We start from the raw sequence: 12,467 nt of genomic DNA, 5'->3' as shown, positions 1-12,467 counted from the left end.
TAATTATTTAATTAATACCCACCCACCACTCCAAAAAAAAAAAAGGACAACTGTATTTTTCCGGATCTGTTAAACCATACACATTTTTAAAATCTCAATACAAGCCAAAGCTCAAAACCTGAGACAGGAGCTTTTATCAGGACTAAATAAGGGACTGATGGCCCTTCCCAACTAAGAGCAAGGCCAGAAGAAAACCTCATCTGAAGAGGCAGAGAGAGAATTCAAATTCCTAAGTTATTCTAGTCCTTCCTAAAACATTCTGCCTATGCCCCAAAAGAAAACTGAAAAATTTCTTAGTACATTCATCAAAGAGTGTCCTGGTTTCAGCCAGGGTAGAGTTAATTTTCTTCACAGAAGCTAGCGTGAGGCTATGTTTTAGATTTGGGATGAGAAAATGTTGATAAGGTGCTGATGTTTTGAGTTGTTGCTAAGTAGTCAAGGACAGTCCAGCTTCTCATGCTGGCCTGCAGCGAGCAGGCTGGGGGTGCACGGGGAGCTGGGAGGGGACACAGCCGGGACAGCTGACCCAGGCTGGCCAAAGAGATATTCCATACCATATGACGTCATGCTCAGTATATAAAGCTGGGACGAAGAAGAAGGAAGGGGTGGAGGGACATTCGGAGTTATGGCATCTGTCTTCCCAAGAAACCGTTACGCGTGACGGAGCCCTGCTTCCCTGGAGATGGCTGAACACCTGCCTGCCCATGGGGAGTAGTGAACAAATTCCTTGTTTTGCTTTGCTTGCGTGCGCGGCTTTTGCTTTACTTATTAAACTGTCTTTATCTCAAACCATGAGTTTCCTCACTTTTACTCTTCCAATTCTCTCCCCCGTCCCACCGTGGGGGAGTGAGCGAGTGGCTGCGTGGTGCTTAGTTGCTGGCTGGGGCTAAACCACGACAAAGAGTTAAGAATTTCTTGTTTCAAACTTTTTCAAACTTAACTGATACAGACTAAGCAACATTTGCCGAGACATTACAGGGATGCACAAAAATGCCTCTTAAACGACATACTCTTATCTCAACACAGCATTTGGACTGGAACCTCAGTAGAATTTCTTGGGATTAAATTTTGCAGAACAAATAGGCAAGCCAAGTATACTAACTAATATAATGTAAATGCACAGCTTATTCTGCAGCCTTTCATGAATCTATCTTAAGAAGCCACTCATCCAGATAAAAACACGCTTTAAGGCATCACCTGCATAAATGGTCATTACCACTGTTATCACAAAGGATTTAACTTCTTTAAAAAGGAAAAACAAAATTCATTTCAAATTCCAGTTCACCCCACAGGAACAATGTGGTAGCAGAAGTGATTATATACCCTGATGAAATAATGTATTCACTGCAAAGACAGACTGCTGTGAAAAAGACATCAAGTCCAAATCAATTCTGACAACTTTATGTAAAAGAATACAAAAAAGTAATATATTAATACAATATTATGAACCAAATATTTATCTCAGAAAAAAAAGAAAGCTTGTTTTATTATTAAAATTTGAAATTTTTGAGGAACACGCTATGAATTTATAACCTAGAAAAGCAGATGCATGTAAATGGTGTCAGAAGGACTTAGGAAAAAAAAATTAAAAGAAGATAATCGAAGGAACTAGCCACAAAAACTCACTTCCAAATACCCAGCAGATACTTTTTAAGAAAACATAATCACACTTAGTAACTTCATCACCAATTTGAACACCAATTTTCCTGACATACTGAAGCATTACATAAAAAAAGGTAGAAAATGAAGCAGATAGCTTACATAGAAAAAAAACCCACAGGATGCAAAATGTTAAAAAAAGAAAACTGAAAGGACATGTGTTGATATCAAATTCCACAATGAATATTTCTGGTTTAATTCCATTATAATTTAAGTTCTAGAATTATAAAGAGTTTCTGTTCTCTTCAGTATTTGCTCTAGCTGTAGAGTTGCTCCCTAGAGTTGCAAGGTTTTTTATTGTAATATTATCTATTTAATTACTTTTAAGACTATAAAAAGGTGAAGTTTAGGTATTCAAAAGAACTTAAAAATATTTAAAATGTTCCTATTATAAATCCTATAGATTTAAATACAAAACTATGTTTGACTTGCTATACATACATCTATAGTACAATCTCAACAGTATAGCAAACAACTCAGCAAGATTTTCATTCTTTACTTGGATTAAATAGAGTTCTGCTAAAAATGGGATTTTATTCTTGTTCACCTTACTGAAATGTACACTGTTGAGTCACAAACTTGCAGTTCAGAAAAGACTAGGGAGAACAAAGCAATTAGAAAATAGATTTGCAGAAAAACAGAATCCAACTGTGTTTTCAGCATTAAAAGCATATTCTAACACATAGAACTCAAAAATAACCAGTATTCCAATATATTTTCTTCAACTTTTACACAAATATACAGTAGTATCACTTTTGGTTAAAACTTATGATGATGATTAGATAATCAAAGTACAGCAGGGATGTAATTCAAGAAACGTAAGATTATACATAGCACAAAAATTGTGAAGTTTAGACAAAGTCACACACTTTGGGGGGAAGCCTTGTCTAGAGGCTATGAATTTTATGGGTTGTCTTAGATTCAGGAGGAATAGGTTTACAACAACAAATTAATAAAATGAAATAACAAATCACATGGACCAGTCAGTACTATTCAAAGAGTTCTACAACTTAATTTCAATGAAAACTGTCACACTCACTGATTGCAATGTCTAATCACTCTTAAAACAGCAAAGCATCAAATTGACTCTACCTGTTCTTTTTCCCTTTTTTTTTTTCCTTTTTTTTAAAATAAAGAATTATTGGGAGTTTCAGAAAACCACTGACTAGTAAGTCTCACTTAACACAATAGTGTCAAAAAGAATACAGTAGAACCAAAAACAAGACTAATTTATCAGAAACATGAGTCACAAATAACGGGATGTTAAAAGGAGGTACATATCTTCAAGTTAATAATCCTGCTATTGAGAATAAAGAAATATCCAGAGCATACTAAAAAATAACTTTCTTGGTGATGATTCTTGAAGTTGATACCACTAGTTAAGGGAATACTTCCAGGGACTACAGAAAGTTGGTATCTCAATTGTTTTACCCTCTCCTGACAAGGTCTTGGTGTACCATATGCAAATAGATACATTTGTCGAATATTGCACCTCAGCAACCAAACTACAGTTAACAGAAGCTTCAGCATCTTTGCTAAAAAACAATGCTGTACTTAGGGATAGCTAATTAATTCAAACCATGGTTCCCTGACTTGGATGTCAAACATTCCCACATGAATGGGACAAATGTTTTCCAACTTTGAAGTCAGAAAACCCATTTCTCAATACTGGTGCTCACTCTGTAATAGTATCATTACTGTCATTGTTTTGGTGGATAGTGAAAGCAATTCTTGTAGAGTACAGTGAGAACTGTCATTATTTAACCCTCTATTGTCCCTTTGCTAGCACATTAACAGGATGGAAAGACCACAGAACCAAATGGAACAGACTGCTAAAAAGGCAAAGTATATGACACATGAGCTGTAATTTCATAATTACCAGCTTAAATGCTTACACGTTCAGTGACAGCTCAGTACACACAAGTGAATTTCTAAGGAAAGATTTTCTAAAACTTCTCAAACTATTAGACATAAATCAATGAAATAAAACTTCCTGGAGTATCAGTGGCACCTGATTGGGGTCATTAAATCACTCACTATTCAATTACAAAAATCTAACCCTTTCTTCATATTATAAACCTCCAAGTATTTTAGGATTTTATATTATAGGAAATGTGCTTGATAATTATAGAATCTATGCGATTATAAAGCTCCTGTACATACACTGGAATGATTACATCATGAAATTTCTACATAAGTAATTGAAGTGGAAGAGGAGGAAAAACACATTGACTTACTTTCTCTGTAGTTACAGTGAGAGACGGAACCAAGGATGGTGAGGACTCCGACTGCTTCTTATATTTTTGCTTGTGTTTATCTTTCTCTTTATATTTCTAGAAGTTATAAAAGAGAATATAACCTAAGTTCAGCTTCATCTTTAACATAACTCATTTTATGTAGCATCAAGCATTACCAAAATTTAAGAGAGATGTCCTGTGCTATTTTAATGGAAACAACATTAATGTTTTGAAATTTTTATAATATAATCTTATAAAAGCAAATCAAGTATTTAGATTTGCTTTCAAAATACACAAACTGAAATTCTTCAATTATAGCCAGCATTACGAATCCGCTGTTGTTAATATTATCCATCTTCCCAATAATCAATTAATCAACAAAAGAAGCTGGATTAAAAACAGAGCCATGGCTTCTGCTTCAGAGGGCTTCCTGCATTTCTGCAACTGCACAGTATTTTTTCTTGGGATATTACTGCAAATTAATGCAAGGTTTTAGCTTTGGCTCCCCTACTGACATCTCCATGCATAAGAATATGAAATTTGATTTAGATTCCATTCCCCAAAAGATGCATAAAGTTTACATACTAAGTAAGTATCTTACATGTTAAACTGAACAAAATACCAAAAAGCTATACAAATCAAGTGTGCTTTCTAAAGAGGCTGGAGAAATTTTTTTCACTGCTGGTTTTTTTTTTTTTAAACACAACATGAAATACTGGCCGTGTGAATGAAATTGTGCAGAGAGAAAATAATTTCTTAACCTAGATCCTTTACAGTGTAACAGAAGTCTTCCATACAGGTAGAAATAAATTCTTAGAGGATTACAGAATCACACCCAAATTGTATTTGTTTAAATAATTCAAACAAAAAAAATAAAATCATCTGACAAAATTAACAATTCAACTTAGAATACAGAAGTTCAATATTTTTACCAATTTAATCAAAACCAAGTTCAGAAGGTCACTTTTTCTTAGCATCATGTTTTTTTTAGACAGCCAACGTCAGAAGATGCAGAGAAGCCGCAGCCATGAGAGAAAGCTACTTGTAAGCTGCTGGCACTCAAGTATTTTGCTTCTTTAACTACGTATTTGTGGAATTTTTGTGTACTTACACAAAACTCATCAGAACAGTAGAATCTTATGGCTATTTATTCACAATGAGTGCTTCAACAGAAAGCTACCAAAAAAATGCATACATATGGATTGACACAAGGGGTTTAAAACTCTCACTGAGAAGCTTGAAAAGATGAGGCAGACAAATGTGTACGTCTGAATAGCCATATGAAAACTTGGTAACTCTTTTGAATCTTAAAAATGATCAACGCTGATCTTTCTCTAACTATCAAAATTATTATCCAGACCCTCAAAAGAAACATAATCTGTTCAACAGCAACTGCACAACCACTCTCACCAAGTACCAGGACGAGACACAATACGTGCATACTCTAGTCAGGTATCACCAGGTATCAGCTTTCTATTTCAGTCACACTGGAAGAAATATCAGAAACTTATTTCATAGAAACAGCCTGAGAGAATAAGTGAATGGATTCCTGAATTCCCTAGTAAAAGTAGAATCAGTTAATCGACAATCAAGATGCAAAGTTGAAAGCAAAACACATTTATCTCTACCTTTCTGAAGTACAAATACCAGCTGACTGACTTAGAGATCACATTGTTTCTAACCAGCCCCAAATCCATTTAACTAAACTTATGACCTAATTTTACCAGGAAGGAAATACAGTTTAGCCAAGAAATTCATAGAGTACCAGAGCCATCTTCACCAGAGTATCATGCAAAAATACGCTTGTTAGAATACAATATGTAAAATCCTTTTGATTCTTGTATGCTTCTTAAAACTCAAAGGAAGGTCCAAAAGAACTCTTTAAAAGGCTGATGGGGATTTCTAGGTCTGTTTTTCTCATACACTGAAGTGAACTTGGTGGTTTTTTTCCCCTGTATGCTGCTTAGATAGAAATATGGAGTTTCCCCTTTCATAACAAAGGGAGCAGGTGTCATAATTACAACAATGTACCCCATAAGGTAGGATTTCAATTGTTTAAAATCTAATACAGGCTTGTTGAGGGAGTTTCAGGTCAGGGAGAGGTTTTTTGTGTTCTTTTGTGTTTATTTTGGAGGGGGGATTATTTGTTTGGGTCTTTTTAGACCTGGAAAACACACATGTAAAATTAATTAAAAGAATACATAGGGGAGGGATTCAAATGCACTGCACAGTCTTTTTAATAATTTCTTAAATATAACAGTCCCAAAAGTGCTACCCATACTGCCAGAAACAAGCATGGATCAAGAGAAAACAGAAGCACGTACACCAAGACTGCCATGTTATCCATCAAATCTGTTGATCCAAAAGCCTTTCATCAGTGCTAGCTACCCAGCTTACTATATCATCAGTCTACATGTTTAGATAAACTTGACTAACAATTTCACTGAACCCCAAACAAGCCTCAAGGAGGAGGTTTTGAAATGGAAATCTAAGCCACTCACTGCCTGAGTTTCTTCAGCTTTCATCATTTCACCAGAAAAACCAAATCATCTTAAAGAAATTTTTTTAATTTATAATTTTGGAGCCAAGAGGCAATGACTTTAATATGCTTTAAGATGAAACTTCACAGCAATATCAGTAAACAATAGGAAACATTTAAATGAACATGTTTTAAAATCTCTTCCGTTGACTTTCTAGTGTTCTTTTCTTTCCAGTGTTAATTTTCTCTGAAAGGCAAAGACACATAGAATTCTGATCAAAGGAACAGTCAGGATGACTTCAAATTACATTCTGTAATGTACTAAAATCACTTTGATAGTAGTCTCAGCAGAAAAGGATGTGACAAGAAGAAGAAAAGACGGATACAAGAACAGGGGGGAGGGAGGGGGCATAAATGACTAAGAGCCTAGAAAGAATATGCTTTAAGTTCTGTAAAGTGAAGCATCAGCAACCACATCAAATTCTTCTCCCAGATCCAAAACATCAACACGAAGTTTGCCAAGACAGCTTACCAAGGCAAGGCAACTGGAGGGGTACCGCAACTGAAGGCCTTTTGCATACAAAGATCTCGTCCACAGGAGGTCTGGTGTCCTCTCTACATTCCCTCCTCCTTTTAGGTTATACCTCCTCTAACAATCTATCCTCTTTCTTTTCTCTTTTCTTTTTTCTTCCTAAGGAAAGTTCAGAAGTCCTACTTCTGAACGTGAATTGACTCCAGATGCAAATAACATCAAAGTGGAGAACATTTCACTGCAGGAAAACCTTTGAAAGGATTGCTCAGTTTTTACACTGGTAAGAATAAAAATTTCAGCAATAACCTGCTGAGATGAAGAGACTTAGCTCCCACAAAGTGACTCCTTGCAGTTGCACCCTCTTCCCACCATAAAGACACCACAAAGCACAGTAAGAGTTCTGAAATATACACTCTTGAATCCAGAAAAGGAGTAACAGAGGGACATGAATTCCCACAATACTTAACAAATATGACAGCTTTCAATCAAGTCTGTCTCAAAGGACACACAAACCAGCCATCTTCCCTACTGCCAGAAAAAGAACAAGCAGTTGGCCCTTCACGGACAACTCACTGGATGCTTCACTTTATTAAGACCTTCTTTGATCAGTCAGAGCTCTACCAAAAAAAAAAAAAAACCCACACCACCAACAAAACAAATCACTAACATAGGAGCAGCTGACTAAGATAAACATCCATCCAGAAAGCCACATGGAAACCCACTATTCTAGGACAGGTAACGATATAAAATGTCTGACCTTTTAGAAGCTTTACTGTAAGGAAAAAAAGGGCAGAAATTATTCTTAACAAGGACTGAAAATAATACTGCTAGTAAGTGAAAGCTAAGGGAACCCTGAGGGCAGGCAGAACCCATGTATCCCATTTACATACTCAGACTTAATTTTTTAAAGATTCATAGGCATGAGTTCAGATGTTCCAAACACCCGTATTTTAAGATAGTTGCAGAGATGACAAATGCAATGCTACATTCTGTAAAAACAGGATTTAGCAGAAGAAAAATTCCAAGGAAGAATACAATAAAAAATACACAACTACAAAATTGACAAAGGAAACTTCACTCTTGGTTCACAAATAGGTTAGCACCACAGACCAGATTCAGGCAGCTCCTGAAACCTTTCTTACTAAGAAAAATAAGGCGTGATTGCCATGAAGCCACTAGGTAGGCAGCTGTTACATTATTCATCCTAGAGTCTGAAGAGCCCTGATTTATGATGTAGCTAAATACCAACACAAAATACCTTGAGTTCATATGTCATGATTAATCAGAAAACTTTATTTATCACTTGGGATTTCATTTTTTGCTTTTGCTTCTTACTAAAAAAAAATATGTAATACCTTCTTAATTCCAAATAATGCTGCAAGATAAGAAAACAAATATGGCACAAGATTTCTGGAATTCTATACCACCTTCTGTACATTGCCCTCTTGTGGGGCAGGAGATGGGGGGCAGAGAAGGGGAAAAGAGGGGGAAAAAGCACATTTTGATTGCTTCTATTTCTTCCACAAAGATTCAGTCTACAGAATTATTACATAATATGATTTCACAAATACAGTTTGGTTCCAACTCTTCATTTTTTTTAGATGATTTACATGTTAAAACAAAAAAATCACTCTAGAGATCCGCACTTGCTCATTCATTTTCTTTAATGTACTTTCAGAGGAAACATTTATCACACTACTTAATGAAAATATCATCTCATCGAAATATCAAATTAAGGATACACGTATAATTTTATCTTAGCTCTGATCTGTTGCCAAAAGAATAAATGTTACCAAATTTGTCTTTTCACAGTTTGGACCTCAATGTCTAGGAAGATTGAATAGTACAAGTGAATGATAACTTTTCCAGTACAGATGGAATGGATGAGTTCACCTTTTCCCTAACAGCATTATTAATTCATAAAATTTCCACATGGAAGTTATCATTTCACTTGTTGAAAATATTTACACTCATTTGCAATTCATTTTTGTCTCAGGAACGCACAGCCCTCTCCAAAAAGGTTTCCTCAGTACTTTATTTCATTAAACTACGTTCTGAAGTTCGGCATTTAACAGTTCACTGTTACAAAGGGGGTGAAAAAAAAAAGCTTTCTGACCCCTCTCTCACCTTTCCCACACTGCTTAGCTCATCAGACCTTCTATGTGACAGTTCAAACTGCCAAAACAGCAGCAACAAAAAAACCAAAGTGGATAATCTTTTGCTGGTTTAGTGAGCTAGGTTAGTTCAGCGAAGGAGCATGAGAGGTGGACAGTAACAGAGACAAGAAGAGGTAAACGCAGAATGGAAGAGCAAGAGCTCACCTGCACAGGGAACAGGAGACTAACTTCTATTTTGGAAGAATTAAAACACATGCACACTATCAGCAAGCACGAGCGCTTGGCCCTTCAGATAAAACTGCTTGGGCTGACCTTGAAGTATTCCATTTTTGTCCCCTTCTCTATTACAAAAACTATAACCCCCCACTGTCTTTGGTTGTCCCAAGTTTTCAAACCTTAACATTTTCAAATCTATTTTCTTTAGTGAGTCTTCTAAGCAAAATCAACTGAATGACTAAATCACTAATTTTTCAGACGCCGTTTCTGACTCCCTCAAATACTTCCAATATATCAGAATGTTCTATTAGCACAGAGTACTCAGATTGGTGTTTTTGTCATTTATGGATTTTTTGTATCTTTCTGTTACTGAAGCTTATAAATCCAGAGCTGTCACCATCACAGCTAACATCTTCAATAGAAAGCTGTGCATAGTTCTTGCTAATCCCCAATACAAGATCTGCTTGGCCTCTTATTTGTGACTAGTAGCTATTAGTAATATAGCCATAACAACTCCAGAATGAATGATGCCTACAGTCTACAAGTTTCAAATTCAAATCCTAATTTATCTTGTTTTGACAAGAACAGCCCTAGCTCAGGCATTCTTCTATCTATCATTTTATATGGTATAAAAAACAGCAGGAAAATTAAATGCAGTAGCAGCATTGCTGCAGTCATAGTAATAAAAGGATACAGGCATGGGATAGTTTAGAGGGAGAGGTGGAACACAGCCAACATTACTCAAATACATACATGTTCATCTCTAAGCACAAAACTTGTTCTTAAGTACCAATCCTTGATACAATTACATAAGAGACTCAAAAACCTCACTTCAACACAAGGATAATGGTCAGAATTTTAACAGTCAATGGTAAAAAAACCTCAAGAATCCATGATAAAAATGCCAGCCAAAGCTTCTCTTCGGTACAAGACTAACACAAAAAATCTTCTTCAGAACAAGCAAGTCTTCTTTTGATATTTAATGTTAAAATATGCTTTTTCTGCTATTTACACAGTGTAATATTAATGATTAGTGATGGATACTCAGTGCTAAAGACTTAAGTAGCAGTTTATAACTTCAAAAATGGTGCAAGACTAACTAAATCAAGGCAACTATTTGTTGTCCATTCGCATCTTTATTTATTGCTATAAAAAACTGTAAGTACTTATGTGGTGGGTTGACCCTGGCTAGACGCCAGGTGTCCACCAAAGCAGCTCTATCACTCCCCCTCCTCAGCTGGACAGGGGAGAAAAAAATACAACAAAAGGCTCATGCGTCGAGAGAAGGACAGGGAGAGATCATTCACCAATTACCACCACGGGCAAAACAGACTCAACTTGGGGAAATTAAATTATTACCAATCAAATCAGCGTAGGATAATGAGAAAATAAAAACTAAATCAGAGTAGGGTAATGAGAATTAAAACCAAATCTTAAAAGAACTTCCTCTCACCAGCCTCTTCTTCCCAAGCTCAACTTCAGTCCTGATTTTTCAATCTCCTCCCCTCCGAGCAGTGCAGGGGGAAGGGGAATGGGGGTTGTGGTCAGTTCATCACACCTTGTCCCTGCCGCTCCTTCCTCCTCAGGGGAAGGACTTCTCACACTCTGCCCTGCTCCAGCGTGGAGTCCCTCCCATGGGAGACAGTCCTCCACGAACTTCTCCAACATGAGTCCTACCCACAGGCTGCAGCTCTTCACAAACTGCTCCAACAGGGTGCAATCCTTCAGGGACAGACTGCTCCAGCATGGGTCTCCCACGGGGTCACAAGTCCTGCCAGCAAACCTGCTCCAGCATGGGCTGTTGTCTCTCCATGGGTCCCTGGGTCCTGCCTGCAGCCTGCTCCAGCATGGGCTTCCCACAGGGTCACGGCCTCCTTCAGGTAACCACCTGCTCCTTCACAGGCTGCAGGTGGAGATCTGCTCCAGTATGGAGCTCCATGGGGTGCAGGGGGTCAGCCTGCCTCACCATGGGCTGCAGGGGAATCCCTGCTCCAGCACCTGGAGCACCTCCTCCCCCTCCTTCTTCGCTGACCTTGGTGCCTGCAGAGCTGTTTCTCACATATTCTCGCTCCTCTCTCTGGCTCCAGTTGCTGTTATTGTGCAGCAACTTTTTCCCCTTCTTAACTCTGTTATCCCAGAGGCACTACTACCGTCGCTGACTGGCTCAGCCTTGGCCAGTGGCAGGTCCATCTTGGAGCTAGCTGGCATTGGCTCTACTGGATACAGGGGAAGCTTCTAGCAGCTTTATCCCAAAGTTACTCTCCTCTATCTTATGATGTAGCAGAGTACAAACATTAAGGAATTAAGTAAATGATGCTACAAGACACTGAACTTGTAGAAAGATCAAAATCACAATCAGAAAAAAAATCTTCTTAAAAATTTGTGAAGATATTGATGAAACTGAAGTAATATGTAACAACAGCATAAATAATAAACAACAAAATAAATAAGAGTAACACTTAATAATACCTCAGGCGTATCATAGCAGTTTTTTAATGAAACGAAAAGTCTTCTGGTTGATCCTTGCACACTAGGGAAGATATCCAGACTAACAATGTCATTTTTCTTTAAAAAAAACACAACTCTTGTTTGATGAGCACAGTAAGAACTTACTACGGTAGAGATCTACTCAAAATTCTGATTCTCCCAGTATTGCTCTAGAAACATCTATAAAAACCACAATGAAGTAGTAGCTCCATGAATGGAACAAATAAAAAACAGAATTTCTTCAAATAAATTCTTGAGGATTTTGCCACCTGTGGAATTTCAGTTTTACAGTGTACAATTAGCACTGCTACTAATCACTATTATTTCATGCAGAGTTTCTGCAGGGGTCAGGTTTTGAGTTTGTTTTCTTTCACAGTGAAAAGCAGAAGACTAAGATGTGTACTTTGAGGGAAAATGGACAGCTGAAGCTAATGCAGCCTTACAAAATTCTACATCTTACAGAGTAGTTTTTAAGTACACCTGAGGTGGTGTGTTTGTCATATTGATTTTACAATAATTAACTAATCCCAGGTGCCCAGCTTAATATTATTCTGAGGTGTTTGTTGTTCTAAGGTACACTAAAAGCATTACTCTTTTTTCCATAATACATGTTACTGTAAAGTTAGAAAAATTAAGTAGTCAAATCAGTAACTCCATGATAAGCATGATAATTGAAACAGAAGTTGCTACTTTTCCTCTTACTAGAATAAAAGAAAATTTAAATAAAAACGAGCTTATCT

At 37.0% G+C, this 12,467-nt stretch overlaps 1 protein-coding gene across 2 annotated transcripts in view; it reads right to left on the bottom strand.

Moving 5' to 3' along the window:
* MLLT10 (MLLT10 histone lysine methyltransferase DOT1L cofactor) overlaps positions 1–12,467 on the bottom strand; it is a gene marked incomplete at both ends in the record, with an annotated part of 132,872 nt that overhangs the window by 66,766 nt on the left and 53,639 nt on the right. For both annotated transcript variants that reach the window (XM_082014587.1, XM_082014588.1), the window contains one exon: positions 3,897–3,992. In XM_082014587.1, the coding sequence (XP_081870713.1) occupies positions 3,897–3,992 (96 nt within the window). The remainder of the gene's footprint in view (positions 1–3,896; positions 3,993–12,467) is intronic.

Source organism: Phaethon aethereus, assembly GCF_964289735.1.
Source record: "Phaethon aethereus genome assembly, chromosome: 2".
NCBI lineage: Eukaryota > Metazoa > Chordata > Aves > Phaethontiformes > Phaethontidae > Phaethon > Phaethon aethereus.
Note: the sequence above shows the minus strand (reverse complement) of the source record. Positions and strands in the feature narration are given on the sequence as shown.